At 42.3% G+C, this 21497-nt stretch overlaps 1 protein-coding gene across 2 annotated transcripts in view; it reads right to left on the bottom strand.

The window, feature by feature from the left end:
• Positions 1–18210, bottom strand: part of ATL3 (atlastin GTPase 3) — a 48775-nt gene extending 30565 nt beyond the window's left edge. The window contains exons 1-3 of one of the 2 annotated variants that reach the window (XM_053203018.1): positions 17929–18210; positions 5853–6067; positions 5569–5712 (exon numbers count right to left, since the gene is read on the bottom strand). In XM_053203018.1, the coding sequence (XP_053058993.1) occupies positions 5569–5712; positions 5853–6059 (351 nt within the window). In that variant the 5' untranslated portion in view covers positions 6060–6067; positions 17929–18210. Of the gene's footprint in view, positions 1–5568; positions 5713–5852; positions 6068–17605; positions 17812–17928 lie in introns of those variants that run through there. The other variant, XM_053203017.1, reaches the window with a different exon arrangement.
• Positions 18211–21497: the final 3287 nt, after the last annotated feature.

Raw genomic sequence — 21497 nt, 5'->3', positions numbered from 1 at the left:
GATGAAGGAATACAGAAAATGTGGTATCTACCTACAGTGGAATACTACTGAGCCTTAAACAGGAAGGAAATCCTGCCATACATGACAACCTTCGATCTCTCCCAGGTCCAGTAGGAACCAAGCAAGGTCATTGCCGTATTGCCAAAGTACGCTTCCGGGCATCTCTTTCTCCTCAATTAGCGCCCGTGAATTTTTGCCATCTACCAATTTAGTGTAGAGGATACTGAGATAAGCCAGTCACAGAAGGTCAAATGCTGCCTGATTCCACTGACATGAGACATCTAAAATAGTCAAACTCAAGGAAACAGAGAAGAGAATGGTGGTTGGCTGGGGAGAAGGCTAAATGGGCGCTGTTTAATGGGTATAAAGTTTTAGTTACGCAAGATGGACGAGTTCTCAAAATCTGCTACACAGCCTACTGCCTACAGTTAACAGCATTATATTATGCACTTAAAATTCTAACAAGGTAGATCTCATGTTAAATGCTCTTAACTACAGTAAAAACAAGGAGAAAGAAAACCTATGTTTACATGAAAACTTGTACATGAATGCTCATGGTAGCATTACTCATAATACCCACAAAGTAAAAATAACCCAAATATCCTTCAAATGACGAAAAGATAAAGTGTGACACGTCCATACAACAGAGTATTACTCAGCCACGAAAAGAAATGAAGCATTCATGATGCTACGCCACGGACGGGTGTTGAGGGCGCTGGGCTGGGAGTGGGGAGAGGCCAGACGTAAGAACCACATATTGTATGATTCCATTTGTATGAAATAAATGTTCAGAGCAGGCAAACAGATCCGTGGAGAGGGAAAGTAGATCAAGAGTGGCCAGGTGCTGTGAAAAGAGGGAAATGGGGGAATGACTGCTAATGAGTACTGGGTTTCTTTTTGAGGTGATGAAAATGTTCTGGAATTAGACAATAGTGATCCTTGCACAGCCTCATGAGTAGATAAAAAAACCACTGAATTATACACTTTTAAAAAAAATATTTATTTTGAGAGAGAGACAGTGAGCGAGCAGGGGAGGGGCAGAAAGAGAGGGACAGAGAGAATCCCAAGCAGACTCTGTGCTGTCAGTGCAGAGCCTGACGTGGGGCTCGATCCCATGAACCCAGAGATCATGACCTGAGCAGAAATCAAGAGTCAGGTGCTTAACCAACCGAGCCACCCAAGTACCCCTAAATTATATACTTTTAAAAGATGACTTTTATGATATGTGAATTATATCTCAATAAAAAAGAGCTCATCATGGCATATATTTACAAAAAGAAAAATAAGGCAAATGGGGAAACAAAATGCTAAAGAGAAGCTCTTGCAGAACAGGAGTCACATGTACGCTCAGATAAACTGCTGGATGTCTGGGGAAATGGTATTCTCGTATCACATAGTGAAATGGTGAACTGTCACAACCACAGTCAAGAACAATTTAGTAGCAGCTAGAAAAGGGGAAATGGGCATTCTCAGACCTAGCAAATGCACTGCCACGTGGCTCTCTAATGTTCTGGACCAGGACCCAAAGAAAGAAATATATTTAACATCATGACTGAATACATTACACACATACACAAAGCTGAAACTAAATGTGTATGCACACTGCACTCTGATACTTTCTGCTCTGTTCTAGTTCTTTCTTTTTAAATACTGGTCATGAGCCAATAAATTGATTTCTCTACCCTTCATGGGTCATGGACAGAGTTCAAAAACTATGGCTTGGGGTCATGCTTGCACATTTACTCAAGGAGAGATTTATCAGATTGTTCACTGTAGCAAGGATTATAAAAATTAAAAAAAAAATTTTTTTAAAAGGAGACCATCTAAATGGCCTTTATTTAATTTAATGGAGTAGGTAAATGGATAAAATAAGACATTCATATAATTACTACATAACAGTTAAAAAGAAGACACAAGTTACATATTTAAAAGATTTTCAACTAAAAAGTATAAATAAATTATCTACATTTTTATCCAGGTAAGTGCTAAGCTAAAATCTCACCAAGTATATTAAAAAGTTAAGACAATCATGGAGTGCCTCATGAATGGCTCCGTCAGTTAAGCATCCGACTTCAGGTCAGGTAATGGTCTTTCGGTTCGTGGGTTCGAACCCCTGCACTGTTAGCACAGCACAGAGCCTGCTTCAGATTCTGTCTCCCTCTCTCTCTGCTCCTCCCTCTCCCTCCCTCTTCCTCTCTCAAAAATAAATAAGTAAACATTTTTTTTTTTTTTTTTTTAAGTAAGACAATCATGGGATGCCTGGGTGGCTCAGTCAATTAAGCATCCAACTTTGGCTCAGGTCATAATCTCACAGTAGTGGGTTTGAGCCCCATGTCAGGCTCCGTGCTGACAGCTCAGAGCCTGGAGCCTGTTTCGGATTCTACGTCTCCCTGTCTCTCTGACCCTCCCCTGCTCATGCTCTCTTTCTGTCTCTCAAAAATAAATAAAAGTTTAAAAAAAAAATAAAAAAAAAAGACAATCATGTGAAACTTTTATTTGGGAAACTTCTAAAAAAACTGCTTATTAGTATGGCATTTATACAATATTATATTGATTTCTGAAAGCACTCCTGATCCTGTTGAATGTCTGAACATAATGTTTTTTAAAGAGGTAGGAAACACAACACCAAGATACCTCTACACACCTATTAGGATGGCCAAAATCAAGAAGATGGACAACATTAAATGCCGACGAGTATGTGGAACAACAGGAACTTGCATGATTGCTTGAAACAGTACAAAATGATACAGCTACTTTGGAAGACAGTTTGGCGGTTTCTTACAAAACGAAACATCGCCTTACATACAATCTAACGATCACACTCCTTGGTATTTACTCAAATGAGTTGAAACTGACATCCACACAAAAGCCTGCTCACAAATGCTTCCAGCAGCTTTATTCGTAATTGCCAAAACTTGGGAGTATAGCTCAGGGGTAGGGCATTTGACTGCATAATTGCCAAAACCTGGAAGCAAACAAGATGTCCTTCAGTAGGTGAAGATACTGTGGAACATCCATATAATGGAATATTATTCAGGAATAAAAAGAAATGAGCTATCAAGTCATTAAAAAAGGTGAGGAACCATAAAAGTACATTGCTAAGGGAAAGAAGCCAATCAGAAAAGGCTACAGACTGTATGATTCCAACTATATGACTTTCCAGAAAAGGCAGAACTATGGAGACAGAAGATCAGAGGTTGCCAGTTCTGAGAGGAGGCGGGGGGGGGGGGGGGGGGGGGGGGGGGGAGGAGGCAGGAACAAACAGGTGGAGCACAGAGGATTCTGTCTGACACAATAATGGTAGCTGCATATCAGTATACATTTACCAAAACCCACAGAATGTAGAGCACAAAGAGGGAATCCTAATGTAAACTGTGGGCTTTGGTTAATAGCAATATATCAATATTGGTTCATTAATTATAAAAAATGCATTACACTAAAACAAGATATAAACAATAGGGGGAAACTGGCAGATGGGAAGGGGAGTATGAGAACTCAGCAGTTTCTGATCAATTTTTCCATAAATCTAAAATTGGCCCAAAAAATAAAGTCTATTAATGCAAACTGGTGCAGCCACTCTGGAAAACAGGATGGAGGTTCCTCAAAAAAATTAAAACCAGAACTACCCTACAACCCAGCAATTGCACTACTAGGTATTCATCCAAGGGATACAGGCGTGCTGTTTCAAAGGGGCACAAGCACCCCAATGTTTATAGCAGCACTGCCGACTATAGCCAAAGTATGGAAAGAGCCCAAATGTCCATTGACGGAAGAATGGATAAAGAAGATGTGGTAAATATATATATACAATGGGATATTATTCAGCAATCAAAAATGAAATCTTGCCATATACAACTATATGGATGGAACTAGAGAGTATTATGCTAAGTGATATTAGTCAGAGAAAGACAAATATCATATGACTTCACTCATATGAGGACTTTAAGAGACAAAACAGATGACCGTAAGGGAAAGGAAGCAAAAATAATATAAAAACAAGGGAGGGGGTAAAACATAAATGTGTTTTGTTTCTCTTAAACATGGAGAACAAGCAGAGGGTTACTATAGGGTTTGTGGGAGGGGGGATGGGCTAAATGGGTCAGGGGCATTAAGGAATCTACTCCTGAAATCATTGTTGCACTATATGCTAACTAACTAATATATGCTAACTTAAATTTACTTGGTTGTAAATTTTAAATAAATAAATAAATAAATAAATAAATAATCATCTCAAAAAATAAATAAGTAAAATTATTAATTTTTTTAAAGGTGAGGAAGCCAAAATGATGTCAAAAAACAATGAGCTTTATGGGAGTCAATTCAACAAGATAAAATGAGGGCACTACAAATGTCAGATAACTAAAAGCAAAGCTTGCTTACTACTAACTTTGTAGAGACTTCCTAAACTATTATGAAAAAATAACACACCAGTTGCCCCCCAAAATAAGAATCAGATCCACCAGTTCTACAAAATCACGAAGTCAAAAATAATTACATATTCCTGGAAAGAAAATTATGAAAGCATCTACCATACACTATCAGAAATGTAGAAAGAGAGCAATGATACTGAAAAACACAGAAATGAACAGTTGTAGGGCCTTGTTGTAATGTCTGACCGAAAAGCCCCTGTATTACCCACTGCAGGCCTTAACTCCCTGGGTCTCTTTCTGGCATCTCTAAAATGGGAAGACTGGGCTTCCACTTCCCACCAAAATGGAGTAAGAGACTGAAATTACCCTCCTACCTGAAACGAAAAAAGAACAAAATACATGAAAAGGCAGTTCAAGACACTGGACATCAGGTAACAAAGGATAATGATCCTCAAGGGAAAGGCAACAGGTAAGGTGAGCCCGTCCGTTGTCCCAGCTTACCGGCCAAGGCTCGGGCAAAGGAAACCCAGGCAGAACCCGACAGATTCCCTGAGTTGAAGAGACACAGCTGAGAGTCAGGGAGACCAAGAAAGCTGGAATTCCCAGGCAGAGAGAGATACAACAAACCCCAGGGATCTGCAGAGGGTCCACATCAAGAGTTCAGCTGAGTACTTACAAGCACGTGTGCATGAGGACACTACCTGAGGCTCGAGAAACAACCATCCAAAAGGTTCAGAGGGAACAGTACCCCGCGCACAGACAGCCAAGAACAGGCCTGTTCCCTCAGCCAGACTGAAAAGTCCCATAATTCTAGAGTACTCAGAAGAGTAGTGGGTGGTGAGGACTAAATAGATCTAGATTAAATACTACTCTGGTACCATTTAACAAACCTTTTTATTCTTTTTTTTTTTTTTTAATGTTTATTTTTGAGAGAATGCACGGGTGGGGTAGGAACAGAGACAGAGAGAGACAGAGGATCCGAAGCGGGCTCTGTGCCTACAGGCTGACAGCCAGTGAGCCCGATGTGGGCTTGAACTCATGAACCATGAGACCATGACCTGAGCTGAAGTCAGACGCTCAACCGACTGAGCCACCCAGATGACCCTGGATAAATATTATTTTTAACTGAATTATCAGAGTACACATTAAAGTTCCCATTTTGTTGTTTTTGTTCATTTAAAAGTCTGTTCTTCCTTACCTTCTTCCCACCTGGCTTCTCCACGGTGAAAACTTCACTCCAGATCTGAATCCCAGTGGTTTCTGGGTCAGAGCCCCCTCTCCATGAAAATCCTGTTAACGGTTCTTCTGAGTCACCCAACCAATTTGAACGGCCACCTTCCTTCTACAGGAGAAATAAGCAATATCCATTAAATCTTAAATTTTGAGTAATTTTGCACATCAAGGATAATCCATGAGCTTATCTTGCTCTTTTGGACACAAAAGTCTCATTTTCTAACCTGAGATGAAATAATTCTTACTTACCTGGAAATATAAGTATCGTAGCATAAAGTCCAGAAAGAAGGATTTGCCCTTTCGGAAGGCACCAGCCACGGACACCACCACCACATCAAGGTCTCGGATGTGGTCCTGCAAGAGAATGCTGGCCAAAGCTTTCTCTTCTAGCTCAAAGGAATGCTGGTCTTTCTGAACCAAAACAACCTGCACTGGACCAGGCTTTCCAGTCTCCATGGCATCACCTAGATTGTTGGAGAGAAAAATATTAAGTTTCAAATCTTTTTTTTAAATTTGTATTTTTGAACATGGGAAAAGCAAAACCTTCTTAAACAACACAAAAGCACTAACCATAAAAGAAAAAAATGACAAATTAGACTCCATGATAAAATTAAGAATTTTTGCTCATTAAAAGACATCATTAGGTAAATATGAAAGCCACAGGCTAGGACAAAATATTCACAATACCTGTTCCAAAAACTCACATCCAGAATGAATACAGAAATCCATAAGAAAAGGACAAATATTCCAATTTTTAAAATAGTAATAAGCAAAAGGCACTTCATGAAAAAAGGATATCCAAATGGTCAATAATCATATAAAGAGGTGGTTCCATACCATTACTTAGCAAAGAAAACATAAATTAAAACCATAATGAGATACCATCAGCCGTCCATCTGAAAGGCTAAAATTTAAAAGACAGACAATATCAACTGTGGGAGAGGATATGGTACAACTGGAATATTCACACACATTCTGATGAGAATATTACCACTCTGGAAATCTTCTTGGCAATATCTATTAAAACTAGACATACCTACCATCTAGCAATTCTACTCCTAGGTATGTAAGAGAAATAAATGCTTATGTCTACCAAAAGACAGAAATACAAGAATGTTCATTCACATCAGCTTTATTCAAAATAGTCCAAAACCAGAAACAATCCAAATGTCCATCAACAGTAGAAAGGATGCCCGCCACTGCTAAGCCTTTTACATACATTTAATTTAATCCTCAGAACAATCCTATGAGGTAAATAATACCGCCCTGTATTTAAAAACAAGGATACTAGGTGGGAATGCAAGCTGGTACAGCCACTCTGGAAAACAGGATGGAGGTTCCTGAAAAAACTAAAAATAGAGCTACCCTATGACCCAGCAATTGCACTGCTAGGTATTTATCCAAGGGATACGGGTGTGCTGTTTCAAAGGGGCACATGCACCCCAATGTTTATAGCAGCACTATCAACAATAGCCAAGGTATGGAAAGAGCCCAAATGTCCATCGATGGATGAATGGATAAAGATGTGGCATACAGATACAACGGAATATTACTCGGCAATCAAAAGGAATATCTTGACATTTGCAACTACGTGGATGGAACTGGAGGGTATTATGCTAAGTGAAATTAGTCAAAGAAAGACAAATATCTTATGACTTCACTCATATGAGGATTTAAGGGAAGGGAAGCAAAAATAATATAAAAACAGGAAGGGGGACAAAGCATAAGAGTCATAAATATGGAGAACAAACAGACGGTTACTGGAGGGGTTGTGGGAGGGGGGATGGGCTAAATGGGTAAAGGGCATTAAGGAATCTACTCCTGAAATCATTGTTGCACTATATGCTAATTTGTATGTAAATTTAATTAATTAATTAACTAATTAATTAATTAATATAAGGATACTAGAGCTTACAAAAGCTAAACATCTTGCCCAACAAGTTCTGGAGAAAAGCCTGAAAGGATGTTTAAGGGCTAGGACTTGCAGATCACTTTTAATAACCTAGTCAACATTTTAGGGGCAATTAATTCTTTAGCTCAAAATTAAGCACTAACTAGTAGTTTCCCTGACACAGTTGAATGCACAAAGATATTAATTCTTTGAAATTCAGAGCCGGGGCCCCTGGGTGGCTCAGTTGGTTAAGCGTCTGACTTTGGCTCCAGTCATGGTCTCACGATTCGTGGGTTCAAGCCCCGTGTCAGGCTCTGCGCTGACAGCACAGAGCCTGCGTGGGATTCTCTCTCCCTCTCTCTGCCCCTCCCCTGCTTGCACTTTCTCTCTCAAAAATGAACAAAAAATCTTAATTTTAAAAAAAGAAAGAAATTCTGAGCCACTTAGTAGCTATGGATTTATGGAAAGTTTACAAAAAGCTACAAGCGTAGCTTAAGGATGAAGCAAAGCACTATTTCCCTAAATGTGAGTATGTGCCACAGGCATTAAAGGAGATGTTTCCATGTAGTTAAAAGGACAATTTTTATTCTAATAATTATGTATTTTAATGTGTATTAGGAAACAAAACCATGTTTTAACGGACTATTGCTTAGAAGGATGGCAAGTTTAAAAGGGGAATCAACTTAAAGTAAATTGAGAGGCACCTGGGTGGCTCAGTCAGTTGAGCATCTGACTTCCGCTCAGGTCATGATTTCACAGCTTGTGGGTTCGAGCCCCACATGGGGCTCTATGCTGACAGCTCAGAGACTGGAGCCTGCTTCAGATTCTGTGTCTCCTTCTCTGCCCCTCCCTTGCTCATGCTCTCTCTCTCTCTCTCTCTCTCTTTCAAAAATAAGTAAACATTAAAAAATTTTAAAAATAATAAAGTAAATTGAAAGATAAATATTAAGTAAAGCATTGTACAGGTAAGCAGATATGGCCAAAATCACAAATATGGTTCCCAAGTTACTTTTGTCTGGGAAGGACTGAAGGTTGCATGATCACAGCAGGCAAAGTCAACAAACAGCATGACTGCCATACTGCACCCTTTAAGCTAAAGAAATTGCTGATCACTTTTTATATTTAAAATGTCAGCAACAAAAGGGTCTTGCCACTTTTTAATTTTTGGCAGACTACTGGAAAACAAGTTATAAATACACAATAACTGTCATGGTATCATTGTGATAAATGTATAGGAATATTTTTCTTTCCCTTTACTGCCTGGATAAAAGGAAACATTTCTGTGAATATTCTCTCACAGTTCTTTTTATTGCCACAATAGCAGGTGAATCCAGGAACTAAGGACCTTCAATCTTTCATATAAAAGAACTAACAAGAACAATTTATTCGGACCTTATGGATAAGCCACAGTGTTAAGTACTGTGCAATACTCAGAGCAGTTCCAAACAAGGTCCCTGAGATGGCTGGTCGCTCCCCCAACATTCATTTTCCCCTCCTGCTATGGCAACAAATTTTTAGCTGGGCATAACACTGCCGGAAAGAAAAACGTTTTCAACCCAATCCTGCAGCAGGACCATCACCGTGTGCCTAAGTTCTGACTGGAAACGATATAACAACTTCCCCCTTTCCTGCTAGCTGGATGCATCAGCGGGAGGGAGTCATCCTGCACCAGGCACATGAGGGCAACGCCCGGGAGCACTGGAGCAACAAGAGAGGTAGGGCCTAGGGCTTCATGCGGCAGAAGCGCCATGCTGGCTCGCTGTTCTGTGAATGAATGCATGAATGAATGAATGAAACTTACTTGAAGGCTCTCTCAGATACAGCCAAACCCAGTAACCCGTACAACAGTCCCGGGGGACTTCACAATTAAGTTCATGATGCTGGCTCTTTCAATTTCATCTATTCCACCATTAAAGTTTGCTGAGCAATGTGGACGTTCTGACACACAGCAGGCCCACAATAAACGACTGTAAAAACAATGAACCGTATGTTCTGGAATAGGTTGAAAGCTACGACCCCGAGGATGCAGATGGTTTTGTCAGAGCACCAGGCACAGGAGGTAAGGTTCCTGGGGCTACAGACAAGATGGAATAAACCGATGACCAGAACATATGCAGTTGTGCACAATGAACTGTACTTCAAGGGAAGATGAAGACGACGGAGAAGGCCAGTTGGGAGAACAAAGGCGGTAAGACCGTCATTCATTTCTTCCTCTTTCCGCCTACAGCCCAGTGAAAAGGAAGAGAACCAGGCTATGTTTAGTTGGAGGACCCGGGGTGAGCTTGCATTTCTCTTCACAACAGTTTACTGGGCACACTGCATTTAAAAAGATCTTGTTCCTTTGGTCTGGTTCCACTTAAGGGAAAAATCATTTTGAACTGTACACACCACCAATAATTCAATTTAAACAGAGTTGCTCTCTTTTCACCACATCATCTTTCTCTCTCACTTCCTAAGACAAAGAGACAGTATCATTGATCTTCCAAGTAAAAACTTTATTTCTACTCACACCTTTCCAGATGTTATATAAATGTCCTTTTTGTCTTAAAAAAAAATTAAAGATTTTATTTACTTAAGTAATCTCTACACCCCACGTGGGCGTAGAATCACATGTTCCTCTGACTGAATCAGCCAGGTACCCCCCCCCCCAAATTTTTTTAAAAAGAGGCACCAGGTTGGTTCAATCGGAGGAGCACGTGACTCACGATCTCGGAGTCGTGAGTCTGAGCCCTACGTGGGGTGCAGAGATTAGTTAAATAAACCTACAAAAATAAATGTTTTAAATAAAAAGATAACTGTCCTTTGCTGATTTATCTGCATATCTCAGGCTCCCTGATCCCTTAAGATCCCTTCATCAATACTCTAGCTTAGGCCATACCACCTCCAATCTTTCTTGCCAGTTAGGCACCGTCCCCAAGAGTCACTTTAATGATAGGACCTCATCCATTAGGGCTGACCTTCGTTACAGCACAAAAACACATCACGACAGCAACTACACAAGGGGCTATCAAAACACTTTATGGACTGATGGCTCAAAGCTAAACCTCCATCCTCTAAGCCAAGGTTGTTCACGGTTCTCCCCACTGCCTTGGTTCCTCGAATTCCTTACTCCCCTCATCTTCCCAGGCAGATTTACATTCACTGGTCTTTCTACTGGAAGAAACTTAGGATTCAGGTCCTGTCCTGCCTGGATTCCAAAATTTCCAATGTACAACCTATTCAACCATTTGTTCCCACCTCTGAAATGCAAGCTCCCCCCTGACTCCAGGCAAACGATTATCCTTCGGCGCTCACATTCACACTCCCTCTGTCCTGATCCCTTCCAGCCCAGACTCTCAGAGCCTATCACTTTACCTGATATACTAAAAAGAAAACAGGCTCTGGAATCCAGAGGGAAGGGCTTGAATCTTTCTTCTCTCCCCTCTAGAATGTAAGCCCCATGAGGGCAGGAATTTTTCCTCTTTTGTTCAATGTTAGATCCCCCAAGATCCCAGAACAAGGCCCACACCTAGTGGGCACCCAATAAATAATAATAATAACTGAATAAACTGAATAAACCCCACCACCTAGTCTCAATGTGACTATGGATAAATTTCTTACCACTTGTAGCTCCATTTATTTACAAATTGAATACTCATTTCGAAGCAGAGTCTAACACATATTAGGAACTCAATAAAGTGGTCCCACTTTCCTATTTCCAATAAAACCTCATACCTACTACTATTCCACTCATTACAACACTAGCATTTGTGATCATGACTTATTACCCAGCTGGGAGCTTCTGGGAAGTAGGGAAACCGTCACATTCAGTCCCAGTATCTAAAAGGAAGAAGTTTCCTAGTATTGTGCACATTCACCCCAATAGTACGTGTCAAGTATTTAATAAAAATCCGTTTCTTCTCTTCCCTCTTGCAGTCTCCTTTCACGGCCAAACTCCTTGAAGGTATGTCTTCATCCATTTACCCATTCCCTTCTCATCACTTTGCAATCTGACTTTCCTCTCAATCTCCCTGTTGAAACTATTCTCAGGTTTATCAATGACCTCTTGCCAAATCCAATGGCCCTTTCTTGATTCTCATTCAACTGTGTGACAACACAACTGCCACCTGCTTCTAGAACTTCTGAAAACCTTTGGACTCAGAGACAGTGCCCATTCCTAGCTCCCACCCAATCTCTTTCCCATCTCCTTCAGCTGCTTCTTTTTCTCTTTGGCCTCCTGTGAGTTACGCCAGCACTCTGCTTCAGTCTTGTGGTTCTCATTCGCTCCCTCAATGAGCTCTTTATTCTTGGAATTTCGCTATACCCTCTATGTTGGTGATGCAACTTCATTAATTCCTAACCTGCATTCAGGTGCAAATGTGAAACTGCCTAAGGGACAGATTCGCCTGGATATTCCACCATCACCTCACTCTCAGAAGTAATATGTAGAAATATACGGGTGTAGGCGTCAAGAGACGAGTCCCTGTTCCAGTCCTACCACTAGCAACCTGCGTCATTCTGGGCATGTCTAGTCTTCGGTCTCAACTGTGAGATGAGTCAAGATTCAACCTCTAGAAACCCTTCCAGTACTAACATTTCATGAGTCTACCTGTAGTGTCATCAAAATGAATCCTCTCAATTGTTCCACTTCTCTGAAATCTCTACCTCTCAGCCTCTACACCTCCCGACTCTATCTTCCTTTACACTACATATCCCCAAATCCTATCATTTCCTCCTATGACTCAAGCTCCTCTTTTGGCAAAGGTTGTTACTCTAGTGAGGCAGTATGTACAGGAGAAAGGTCTTCCCCAACTGGGGCCCAGTTTTGCAATGACTCTTAACAGCATGAGTAAATCATTTTACTTCTCTGTGTCTCAGTTTCCTCTACAAAACCAGGCAGTTAGGTGAAGTGATTTTCTAGCTCTAAAATTCAATGGCTCTTTAACAATTGAAAATTTCCTGGATATTTAAATCGGCCAAACTTGCTAGGTAACCCATTCATCCCTTGGCGTAATTTAAATTATACAGGACTGGCTAAAGAACAGATCAAAATTTATAACGATAAAAACGTTAAAGCAACTTGCTAAGGATTCACACGAAAGCTTTCGAGGTTTGGGGTTTTGTTTTGAGGGTTTTTTTTTTTTTGGGTGGGGATTGGGATTCCCCCTAATTGCAATGAAATGACTCCCACTTCTCAGGAATCTTAAACTCTAAAGATCCAACCTCCAGGAATGGTAGGAAAAAAACTTGTAAGTGGCAACCTTACATGCCTTCTCCCTTTAGTGAAGCAATTCTTTCCCAAGATCTATAAATCTACTCTGACACAACAGTAATGCTCACTTACATGAACAGTTAATGTTCGTTTATATGAAGAGCTAAGGCTGTATTGTGTTTATATGAATAACAGAGACATTTTTGTACACATATAGAGATGTGGCCTGACCATAGTCACATCTGTCATCCATATACATATAAGGGAACTTAAAACCTATGTTCAAAAAAAAAGTGTGTAGGACAAATGCTCTTTCATACTGCCAATTCTGATTATTGCTGTAATAGCTCATAGTAATACTGAAACAGCCATCACTTCAGGTATGTGGGAAATGCTGAAAATATCTGGATAATTAAAGTCTTTTAACAGTTTGTGTGGAAGCTACAATCTTTTTTCCAATTACTTTTAAAGTACTGATTTATCCTTTACTTTTGGCACAACACACCTTAATCCGGACTCACCAACAGGTCTATATACACCTGTTCAAATAATCTCTGTGATAACTGCTTTCAATACACTTAGCTCTGCACCAAAATGACAAAGGCAGACAACCCAAGTGGAAAGTTGAAAGACTTAACAGGTGAAACAAATTATCACAGGGAAGCATTTGTAGAGACGTAGCAAATTACAGCATTAACTCTTCCTAGAACGATCTAACTTTGAACGTTTAAAAGACTTTTTACAACGTAGTTCCACAGGCTAAATTAAAAATAGGTGAGACTACTGAATCATAACTGGGCTTTTCAGGTCTATGGAAAACATAACTTCTAACAAATAATTTCTATCAGAAAAGCATTATAGGGGGGCACCTGGGTGGCCCAGTCAGTCGGTTAAGCATCTGACTTCTGATTTCGGCTCAGGTCATGATCTGGCTGGTGAGATCGAGCCCGTCAGGCTGGTGCATTGACAGTGCAGAGCCTGCTTGGGATTCTCTCTCTCCCTCTCCCTCTCTCTCTCTCTCTGCCCCTCCCCATTGTGCGCTCGCTCACTCTCTCTCTCTCTCTCTCAAAATAAACAAACTTAGAAAAGCATCGTAGGAAAAAAAGTTTAAATTCCCCTCAAATATTTGAAAACACACCTGAACGGGGATAAATTCAATGAAACTAGTTAACTGGAAGCAGTTGCAACTGCTACTTCAGAAAATTCATACAGAATTTAGTTGATCAATTCGACAGTGTAGATCAGGGTTATTCAACCTGGGCATTACTGGTATTTGGGGCCAGGTAACTCTCTACTGTGGGAAGCTATCCCATTCATTGCAGGATATCGAGCAGCAACTCTGGCCTCTACTCACTAGATACCAGTAATGCTACCCCCTGGTTGTAAGACCCAAAAATGTTCCCAGAAATTGCTAAATGTCCCACCGGGGCATAATCACCCTGGGTTAAGAACCACTAGAGTAGAGCCAGCCTCAGTGCTCATCTTTGCTGCTCAGAGAGTTCCAAAAAGCAAATAAACTTCAGTTTCAGAAACATTTCTACTAAGTATAGTGTATGACTCAGGGTAAAGTTATGACCTGAGTTTTCCACTCTCCTTTTGAAACACATTTAATAAAGGGCAAGAGCAACACACCCAAAAACAGAGGCATATCATTTCATGCCTTGTTCTCGCTGGTGGTCTTTAAAGTTCCTAATTCAGACAAGGCCAGAGAAAACACATCATCATATGTGATGGTAAGTACACTAAGACCTCAGCCAACTCCAACTGCTGGGTGTGGTTCCATTTGCTCATGGCTGGGGAGTGCTTTTATATACTGTATTCTATTCTGTCTTAAGGCAGTTAAGTAGATACACATTTTTTTTAAGTTGTCTCAATGAAAATACTACTTATACGAAACAAAAGAGAACACTGGGGGAAATTTACATTCTAATCAATTCAAGGGCTTAAGAGGAATTTTTTCTCAATTCATCTGCCATAAAAAAAAATCTGTGTACTTTAGCACAGAATGCTGAACAAAACTGTATTTTCCTGGTCAGTTTTGTAGTGCTTTATGAACTTATAAAGATAACTATGACTAAACAGTACTGAAGATTCAGAAATGCAGAGACCAGGCTGAATCTAAAAATGACGCCAGGCTGTATTATAGAAAAAAAACATTTTTTTAATAGAATGAGTTCAATATTCATCCTATTTGACTCTTCCCTAAAAATAAGAAATCACCAAAATCAATTTGGTTACCCGAAGGTTTTATTTGTCTGTGTTCCAACTGAATAATGCTTTCTTAATTGGCAATATTTGACTTGGATGCCTTATCAAGACATAAAAACAGTTTTTTCACCTACTACACCAGTAAAGTCTATTTCCTAACTTGTAATATACTTTAGCTGTGAAATATATCAAGTTCTATCAAAATACATGCTACTAAAAAGTATTTTTTACAAATTTGCAAAGAGCATCAACTTCTCAATACAAATACTGATATTACGGGGACACCTGGGTGGCTCAGTCGGTTAAGTGTCTGACTTCGCTTCAGGTCATGACTGCCAGGTTGAGTTCAAGCCCCACATCGGGGTCTGGGCTGACAGCTCAGAGCCTGGAGCCTGCTTCAGATTCTGTGTCTCCTTCTCTCTCTGTCCCTCCCCAGCTCTGTCTCTCAAAAATAAACATTAAAAAAAAATTTTTTTAAACGCATATTGATATTACAAATTATAGTTCCCATAAAGTAACAAATCAATTCAAATGTAAGCAACCACCTACAGGGAAATTTTAGTATATATTAGTACGCAAATTAGAATTACTTGGGGTTAACTGTTGGCTGGCCCCTGGATGAAGTAAATCAGAATCAGTGGGTCCCACACATCATCAGGTTTTAAACACCACAGGTTTTTCTAATGTGCAGAACTGAGATAGTCGGCTCTACAGTGACTAAAGCTTTTTTTTTTCTTTTAAACAAAAGCTTTCCCCTCACTTCCCCCTTCCCCTGCCATGTTTTTTAGACAATATATTCCTAAAACTTCAGATAACTTTGGGAAATGTTTTCAAATACAGATTAACTTTAAAATGCATCTGTGTTACGTAAACAATTTCTCAGTTCACAAGGCCAGAGAAACTTAACAGGCATGCCTAGTCATTATAGGCAAATTTTAAACCGGTTCTCAAACAAGTTCACACAACCCAGGTGCTTCGTAGGAATCTTAATGGGCGCCTGGGTGGCTCAGTCGGTTGGGCGTCCGACTTCAGCTCAGGTCACGATCTCGCGGTTCGTGAGTTCGAGCCCCGCATCGGGCTCTGGGCTGATGGCTCAGAGCCTGGAGCCTGCTTCCACTTCTGTGTCTCCCTCTCTCTCGGCCCCTCCCCCGTTCATGCTCTGTCTCTCTCTCTCTCTGTCCCAAAAATAAGTAAATGTTAAAAAAAAAAAATTTAAAAAGGATACTAACCAAACTGTTAAATGACCTAGCACTGGGGATATGGGGAGGTCAGACAACTTTATACTGATCTCTTGCTTCTTACAATTCTCTATTATCTCATTTTAAATAATGAGTGTGCATTTAAACTTTTTTCTAAGATTTAGAAATCAGAAGAATGAAAAACACACGTGCTGCAACGCAGAGAATCAATTTTAAAAAGCCCATTCGAAACAAGTCCTATATAGTGAACGCTAAGAAAATTATGCCACTACACACATTTATCTCCTATCGTTATTTTCCTTAATTTCACGATTATCCCAATGAGATAGTAAACGGTAGCTAATAAAACAACGTGCTGCACTAGTGTTATTTCTTTTCTTACAGAGATCCGTTTCATCCAAGCGTTTCCTATACAGGTGGTAAAAGCAGAAACGGATTTCTAGGCTACAAGGCTAGTTTGGTACAAAGTCGAAAAAAGCACTAATTTGAACTTCAGGTCACTGCAACACTGAACACGTGACACAGATTAAAACCACGTAGGTTTTGCTTCTCCAAAGGCAAGCCAAAATGTGAAGTGACGTTTTGGGGTCCGTTAGTTCTTCTCTCCCTTTCACAAAACATTGCACCCAACTTCGCACTCAGATTCGAGGGCTCGGATTTAAGATTCTCCAAACAATGTTCTTTTTTTTTTTTTTTTTTTTTTTTTTTTTTTTTTGCTTCTAGGTTTCTCGAGTAAAACTTTAGGCGATTTCAGTTAACACACAAGCCAAGAACAAAGCTGGGTAAAATGACAGATGAAGTATCTATCCTTCAACCTATGGTCTCTATTTGATTGTTAATACTTTTGCTCTTTGTTAGGTCTTCGGGAAAGCCTCGGCACAACGTCCGGTGCCTAACTTCCTAGAAGAACTTCCTAAAGACCAATTCAGGCCGCATTCTTTGATCTCGTTCATGGAAAGAAGGGTGATGTTAAAATCCACTCTCCTAATACTTGTCAGCGCCTCGAGGTCGTTAGGACGAAAATAAAGCTTCCAACTCCAAGACTTCGGAGTCCGCCAGCGCCTTGCCAAAGGCTGAACCTAGACCATCTACCTTCCCGCTCCCTGGGCCCCCGGATCCCGGGCCGAGAGCGAGAGAGCGAGCGAGCGAGCGAGCGAAGTGCCGGGCGGGGAGGAGGGGCCGCAGCCTCGGAGCGCGCGCCGCTCGGCCAGGGCGGGGCCGGCGGGGCCGCAGTTGCGGGACTCCGCCCGCCCCACCAGCCTTCACGCACTGCGGGCCTCCCCGGCGCGCAGGGCCCGACCCCCGAAGGCGGCCGCTCCCAGCCGGGAGCCAAGGCGCCGCCCGTGCCCGATCCTCGCTACCAGCCCCCGGCCCCGAAGTCGCGGCCGAGAGTACCCTGGGCAGGGGCGCGCGGTACAAGCCCCGGGACCGAAAGGGCGGCGGTGCGGACGGGCGGTCTCCTTGGAACTATAATCAGGAGGGCGGCGGGGGCGGGGGAAATTGGGCACCTCACCTGCTCCTCCCGAGGCAGCCGCTACCGCTCGCTGAGGGGACAACATGGAGCCTCCGCCTTCAGCACAAGCAGCAGGGGCGCGGAGAGGGGCGGGCTGAGGCGAGAACGAACCGGGCCCAAGAGGCGGGAAACGGGCGGGGCCTGGGCTCCAGAAGAAACTGGGGGGAAGGAGGGGTACGCAGAGCTTGGAGGGAAAGAACACGGGGCGGGTCTGCGAGGCGCGGCAGGCGCTTGGGCGGGCCGGGGGTGGGGGAGGCGCAAGGGACCGAATCCCGCCCGCCCGACGCGTGTGCTCGTGGGCGCGCGCGCGCGCCGCTGGCTACCTGGGACTGCGTAATGGGGGCGGCTGTCCGTTGGGAATTGTAGTCCGGCGCTCTGAGTCCCAGCCTGCGGTCCCTAGTCTGCGCACTCATCCGGGGCGGGGAGGAAGCGGAAGAGAAAGGACTTGGCGCGGCTCTTCGACGACTGAACTACAACTCCCAACGGGCCACGCGGGGAGGGGAGGAGCGAGCCCGCTCAAGCCCGGGCCCGCCCGCGAGCCCCGCTGGGATCCTGAGCTTGAGGCACGGTCCGGGGCGAGGGATTTGGGGTAACCGGCCTGCAGCCCCTACCCGCCGCGTTTGAGACGGTTTCGGTGTCTAAGGACGGAAGGGAGGCCTCAAACCTGGATGACGTGAGCGTCACTGGTTTTTTAACGATTTTGACTTCACAAGGAGAGGAGGTCGTGACTTCATTACCACCATCATCAGCTTGACCCCATAATCCCCTGCCTGGCCAAGGCTGGTGGTCAAGGATCACCACCGCCCTGATAGCTAAGAAATTCCAATGAGTCTCCTTCCACAGGCTTTGTCCAGCCCAAGCTATGGCCATGTCTGGTAAATGTCAGATTTACAGGAGCTTGCTTTGAAACTACTTTTGCAAGCACAACTTACTGATCAATGCAAAAGCAGGTTCTCCAAAAATGCTTTTATTCACACGTCACATATGATTGAGAAAATGTCAGTTGCCACAGTTGAAGAAGCTTGTTATTTTGGATTTGTTGGGGTAGGGCAGTTATCGGAGCTAAGTAGCTGGTGGAGCTTATAGGAGGCTAAAGCAGCCATCCCAGCACCACCACCACCTCTTGGTATTACCATTCCCTCATTCATTAGACAAATTATTATACTTTCTTCTGCCTCTGCCTTAACTATTATAACCTACCCAGAACCTCCTTCCAGCTACCTGTAGGCCTTGCCAAGCTTTTGAGCTGTTTTTAGTGCCTGAGTGATTAGGACAGAGGTGAAGAGATAGAGATAATTCTGCCTAATCTTACTAGAGAGACCATGTTTAGATTTCTTTTCCCCTGCCTTCCTATTCTTCCCAAACACTCAAGATCACTTGAATACTCTCCTTGAGGCTTTAGATTTAAGAGTCTAGATCTGGGGCGCCTGGGTGGCGCCGTCGGTTAAGCGTCCGACTTCAGCTCAGGTCACGATCTCGCGGTCCGTGAGTTCGAGCCCCGCGTGGGGCTCTGGGCTGATGGCTCAGAGCCTGGAGCCTGCTTCCGATTCTGTGTCTCCCTCTGTCTCTGCCCCTCCCCCGTTCATGCTCTGTCTCTCTCTGTCTCAAAAATAAATAAAACGTTAAAAAAAAAAAAGAGTCTAGATCTAGTCCATTTAGGCCAGCAAAAACCTAGACAGGGACATCAGGGCAAGTGGCTAATGGGGTTTCACACTAGGTGTGCAGGCCCTACAGGATGTGTCACAGCTACAGGGCATTATGTGGCATGCTCAGAAAGAGAGAGGGGCCAAAGGCCAATGACTGGTCACAATTGCAACATACAGTGTAAGAATTTAAAATTGGACATACATCCCAGAATTCTCTAGACCCTTTCCTCATCCATTTTCATTAGACTTCTTGCCATATGACTTATTATGTTTTAAGTAAAACATAGTCTTTTAAAATATTTACTTATTTTGAGAGAGTGTGAGAGGGAGAGAGAATCCCAAGCAGGATCCACGCTCTCCACACAAGAGACTGAGGCAGGGTTCAATTCCACAATTATGAGATCATGACCTGAGCCAAAATCAAGAGTCAGATGCTTAACCAACTGAGCCACCCAGTTGCCCCTAAGTAAAACATAGTCTTTTCACTTCTCTTCCCATCAGAATAGGAAGTTTTGTCTGTTTTTGTTCACTGTTGTATCCACAGTGTTTCAAACAATGCCAGGCAGATAGTAGAAACTCTAATATTTATTGAACAGATAAATAAAGAAGGGATATGTGACACCTAACGCTGCTCACTCACTTTCTTGCTCCCTTAATATTAAGTCCCGAACTTCTGCTTTTGAACAAAATACCGTGTTCTATTTTAAGGGCTCCCAACGGAGATCTGCTGAAGTCCATCCTGTCAGGAAGTGACCAGTAAATGCTGACATTACATCTGTCTCAATATAATATCACCAAAGTCAGTGTTAGTTGCATTTGGAACAACAGTACAAATTATAGGTAGATTTTAAGGATTAGTCACAGCTCAGAAAACAACTCCTATAAACGAGAAAAAATGGTTTGTTGTTAGTGTCATTGTTTCTTCGCCAATAACCAGGGTCATCAAAACAGTAGACATTTAAAATGCTCAATATTGATAATACTGATTACAGCCTGCCTTTAGCCATCTCACTCTGAATTGAGTCATGTGGTATGACCAGAGTCTGTGTTTTCCTTGTGGTTTTCCAGAAGCAGGTGACATGTAGACATGTTTGAATGGCTAAGGCCACAGTGTTTGGGGTCAGACCAGCCTGTCTTTGAATTCCGGCTCTGCTGCTTACTAGCTGTGCAAACTTGGGGGGAGTTACTAAACCTCTTTGAACTTATTTCATTATCTCCTGCCAAATGATTCGAGTTGTTGTGGGTTAAATGCGATGTAAGTGTTGGGCAATTATGATTGATGCATAGTTGGTGCTCAAATATTGGTAACCGGAGTCATTTGGGAAAAAGCAAAAACAAAGTCAGAAATATTCCAGATAACCAAGTGTTTTATGAAGCACACAAGTAACAAAATTGTTTCTGCAGTGACATCCACTGTGACTCAGGTCCCAAAGCTTTCCAAAAATAGCTTTCCAGAATTGTTATGTGCCAGACATAGTGCTAGGCCATATTGCTGATATATGAGTAAGACACATTCCTGTCCTCCAGAGACTCACAGTATTATGGGGTAAATAGCCAAGTAAATAATTATCACTCACTGTGACTGTGCTGGGACCCAATTCAGCCTTTCCTCCTACCGCCTACTCCTAAGATCCACGTTTAAGCAACAGTCTGGGGCCTTGGAAGGGACAGACTGGACTACTGGCATCTCTGGGTGTCATTTAAATATCTACCTTACTTTGCTCTGTGTATAAAATGAGCTATTGACTTGATGGCATAGTTTATGAAAAGAAAATAGTCAACCCCAACTGACAGGGTGTCAGAAAGTTGGAGGGGTGCCTGGGTGGCTCAGTCGGTTAAGCGTCCTACTTCAGCTCAGGTCACGATCTCATGGTTCGTGGGTTGGAGCCCCACATCGGGCTCTGTGCCGACAGCTCAGAGCCTGGAGCCTGCTTCGGATTCTGTGTCTCCCTCTCTCTCTCTCTGCCCCTCCCCTGCTCATGCTCTGTCTCTCTCTTTCAAAAATAAATAACATCAAAAAAATTAAAAAGAAAAAGTTGGATATCAGGCCCTCAATGTGGTGGTAACACAGTAAAATCTCAAAACGTATCAGCTGCTTCATCATTGTTATTTCAGCCAACAGCACAGCTATCTGTGTCTTCAAAAAGATACTAGAGGGGTGTCTGGCTGGCTCAGTCAGTTCAAGCCTCACATTGGGCATGGAGTCTACTTAAAAAAAAAAACGATACTAGGAAAGACCCTTAGAA

Source organism: Acinonyx jubatus, chromosome D1 (genome assembly GCF_027475565.1).
Source record: "Acinonyx jubatus isolate Ajub_Pintada_27869175 chromosome D1, VMU_Ajub_asm_v1.0, whole genome shotgun sequence".
Classification (NCBI taxonomy): domain Eukaryota; kingdom Metazoa; phylum Chordata; class Mammalia; order Carnivora; family Felidae; genus Acinonyx; species Acinonyx jubatus.
The sequence above is the reverse complement of the archived record's forward strand: the minus strand, read 5'-3'. Positions and strand labels throughout refer to the sequence as shown.